Here is a 3,921-nt window from a genome sequence, read left to right as displayed (position 1 = left end):
CTTATTAAGTACCAACTGTGAGCGAGGATGGGGACTGAGGGACACAAATATATTGTGAAATTGAGACCATCTGTCTGTAAGATGACATGGTTGAATTGTGGAGGAAAAACAGACAATATAAAAAGTTCATTAACATGATGACGTGTTCAATATTGTGTGAAAAGTGACTAAAGAAAAATGTATTTGAGATGGGAAGAAGGAAGGATGTCTTTAGAGGAGGAGGCTACACAGAGAGTGATTACCATTTATTTCCAGGCACTATTCTAGAAACTTTGTATGTATCATTCTACTTCAGCCATCTGAAGAGGCCATAAGGTATTTTTATTCCTAACTTTCAGATAATGAGATAGACCTAGAGAGATTAAGTAAACTTAATCAAACTCAAATCTTAAGGAAATGGAAGACTTGATATTTGACTGATATTCTGTTGGACTCCAACTGCCTCCCTACCACTGTCTATGAAAGGCAGGTTGATATGTCTCTGGATGACATTAAGATATCTTATGAATGTATATTACAGCACCAACCTGTAAACTCTCTAGAGATAAGCCCATTTCATCAGCACCTAGTGATATGGGCTACACATGCAATGCCCATCATATAGACCTGGACAACTCAGTTCTGAGCTCCAGAGCACTAAATAGACAAGTGGTAACTTCATGCATCCTGTGGTTCCTGTGGTTCCTTTTCTTTAGGTGTATGGAGAAAATTGCCATGGAACAAGGGAACCTCACGTGGGTATCAGAATTTGTCTTCCTGGGACTCTCACAGACTCGAGAGCTCCAGCTTTTCCTGTTTCTGGTGTTCCTGTTTGTCTATACCACCACCGTCATGGGAAACCTCCTCATCATGGTCACGGTGACCTCAGACACACGGCTCCACACACCCATGTACTTTCTGCTCCGAAATCTGGCTGTCTTAGACCTCTGTTTCTCCTCTGTCACTGCCCCAAAGATGCTGGTGGACTTCCTCTCTGAGAAGAAGACCATCTCCTACCAGGGCTGCATGGCCCAGATCTTCTTCTTCCACTTTCTGGGAGGTGCCATGGTCTTCTTCCTCTCAGTCATGGCCTATGACCGCCTTGTCGCCATCTCCCGACCCCTCCACTATGTGACCATCATGAACACACAGCTCTGTGTGGGACTTGTGGTGGCTAGCTGGATAGGAGGATTCGTCCATTCCATTGCCCAACTGGCTCTGATGCTCCCGTTGCCTTTCTGTGGCCCCAACATCCTGGATAACTTCTACTGTGATGTCCCACAAGTGCTGAGACTTGCCTGCACTGACACCACCCTCCTGGAGTTCCTCATGATCTCCAACAGTGGGCTGCTGGATGTCATCTGGTTCTTTCTCCTCCTGACCTCCTACTCAGTCATCCTGGTGATGCTGAGGTCCCACTCTGGGCAGGCGAGGAGGAAGGCAGCTTCCACTTGCACCACCCACATCGTCGTGGTGTCTATGGTTTTCATTCCAAGCATTTACCTCTATGCCCGGCCCTTCACCCCCTTCTCCATGGACAAGGCTGTGTCCATCAGCCACACGGTCATGACCCCCATGCTCAACCCCATGATCTACACCCTGAGGAACCAGGAGGTGCAGGCAGCAGTGAAGAGACTAGGGAGGCGCCGGCTGGTTTGTAAAAGGGAGTGACAATGAGTGGGTCACTTCTCTCTGGCTTTGTTTTCCATTTGTAAAATGGAGGGAAAGCTACTGTGTCTGCTGGCTGTCTTCATAGCTTGTGCATATGTTGTGGAGGTCATCATAGAAGTGAGTGAGTTTTGAAACTAAGCAACTGACTCAGATTTTTGGGAAAAAGGGAAAAGTCCCCTTTGGTGGCTAAGGTTTGTGCCAGGTTTCTAAAACCCCTGCTCGTTGAGAAGTGTTCTCATGACTCTGGAAAGCTACACCCTTCTTTCCCCCTTCTTGGGGGGTCGTTTCCTCTTGTGATGAGGGCATTTCCCCCAGCGAAGGCACTTCTAGTTTATGTGTTTTGACTTCTCTTCCCAGCACCCCTTTTGACCTGTGTCCAGAGTGTTAGAGAAAGCACAGACCTTGAAGACATAGCCTTAGCTTGGGAGCCCTGGACCCATATGTTACCAGACTGCTGACCTTGGATAAGCTACCTGGCCTCTCTTGAACTCATGGATTCCTCCTCACCAAACTGGCATAAAGCAATATCTGTCCCAATAATCTCACAGATTTGTTATAAGATCCAAAACGTGTATAAGAATATTTTATCAACTTTACTTAGAACCTATGTGAGGGTTATTGTCATTGTTATGATTATTCCTGACATGTATTTTTTCATGGGTTGAGCGGTGTTTTGGAAGTGTTTGGTGGCGATTCCTCAGTGTGGTGAGGGAGGCATGGAGAGGGTGGGAGCTGAACTCCAGAGGGCCATGCAACATGCTCACGAGTGAGTATAAATTCAGGGGCGTGTCTGCACGACTCTGACTACCATCAGAGCCTGCCATCTACCCATTAAACCCCATTTTCAGACTCAACACTTCTTGCAAACAGGAATGGGAAGATCCATTCATTCATTTTTGTAAAGATACATTTGGGGCCTGCTGCAGTACTTTATGCATAGACAGTGCTCTGTAACAGTTTGCTGGCTCTCTGTTTCTCTTTAACCCCATCCCTTTTTCCTTCTCTACCTCCCTGCATTGATTTCTGCCAGTTCAGTCTTTACATCCATCTGGGCTTTTCCTCCATCCCCAGTTCACTGGTGTTCCTTGCTTCCTCTCTTCCTAAACCTCATTGCCATGCACCCATCATATCTTTCCTTCACTATCACACTGGGGCTTTGGGGTCAGGTTAGACAGAGTTGAAGAGAAGAAATAGGTTATGGTTAGAGTTGCAAGGGGTTTCAACCCCGACAACTTTCAATAAAAAGAGGAGGTTTAAAGTTCTCTCTGAAGTTGCATATTGTGGGTATAAGAAGCTGTCAGGACTGACACAGCTGGTCTCTCTTTTCCCTCCCTCCCTCCTAATGCGGTCACCTTATATATGGCTCAGATGGGAGCCTCAGCCTGAAAACCTGACTTTCCCATTCTGCTTTCTGCAATCAACTAGCTCAGTGTCTCAGGTTCCATTTCCAAAACCCTATGAAAATAATCTGATTGGCTGAGGTTGGGCCACATGTCCCATATGGCTGAGGGGATGTGAAAATCATGTGACAGAAGCATGACCATCAAGGTCCGTCCCTTCAGCGAGAATTGTGGGTGAAGGTTGTTCCCAGAGAAAGAGCATGTGGGTAGACAGACTCCCCCATAGATATATCTGCCATGAAAGGCACAAGGATTATACCCCTTAAATGACACCATCCAAGGAACTTGTAATTAGTTATGTCTAGACATTCATGTGTTTATTCATCCATTAAATAAGTATTTATTGAGTGCTTTCCAATTTAGTTTTTCTGTTCTACTTGTCCTTTTTACCCCAGACTCTTAGGGAAACTGTCTTTGTCTTGGCTGAACTGAGGGGAGAGAGGACAGTGTCCTGGGGAAGCAGGGCATTCTCAAAGGACACATGTGGCAGCAGCAGTGGCTGATCCAGGAGAAGCCATCAGCATTCGCTGGGGGAGCTGGGATGCAGAGAGAACTGAAAGCAGGAGAGGAAGCAGCTGAGGCACCAAAGACTATGGTGCCTGCCTGGACAGCCATGTACAAGCATATCTCCTGCATCTCATGGATGCAAGGACATACCAAGGAAAAGGCAGAGGGTGCCTGTGCAGGCCATAGAGGGATCTTTTTCTGTGGAGAATTTAAAACAATAATAAAACTGACTAAAGGTGCTTCAAAAAGTACCATGCCTGGGCAACTCTAAACAATTTTGGAGCTAAAATTCTCCCTGCCAAGTGGGTTATTCCCACCACCCTGCCCTTCATAAACCTAGTGTGTGTGTGTGTGTGTGTGTGTG

General features: G+C 46.3%; 1 protein-coding gene across 1 annotated transcript; it reads left to right on the top strand.

Annotated features, from left to right (window-relative positions):
- The first annotated feature begins 699 nt into the window (after positions 1 to 699).
- On the top strand, positions 700 to 1,663 carry LOC124513045 (olfactory receptor 4D2). Its single transcript, XM_047080755.1, has one exon. The coding sequence runs from the start codon at positions 700 to 702 to the stop codon at positions 1,648 to 1,650; it is 951 nt and encodes a 316-aa protein (XP_046936711.1). The 3' UTR covers positions 1,651 to 1,663.
- The last annotated feature ends 2,258 nt before the right edge of the window (positions 1,664 to 3,921 follow it).

This window comes from Lynx rufus, unplaced genomic scaffold (assembly GCF_022079265.1).
Source record: "Lynx rufus isolate CCGP_SWC_20201006 ecotype Redwood Valley unplaced genomic scaffold, mLynRuf1.p SCAF_18, whole genome shotgun sequence".
Classification (NCBI taxonomy): Eukaryota; Metazoa; Chordata; class Mammalia; order Carnivora; family Felidae; genus Lynx; species Lynx rufus.
Note: the sequence above shows the minus strand (reverse complement) of the source record. Positions and strands in the feature narration are given on the sequence as shown.

Excerpts from the sequence above, each read along its gene's own strand:
- LOC124513045 (XM_047080755.1), top strand. The coding sequence starts at position 700 with ATGGAGAAAATTGCCATGGAACAAGGGAACCTCACGTGGGTATCAGAA.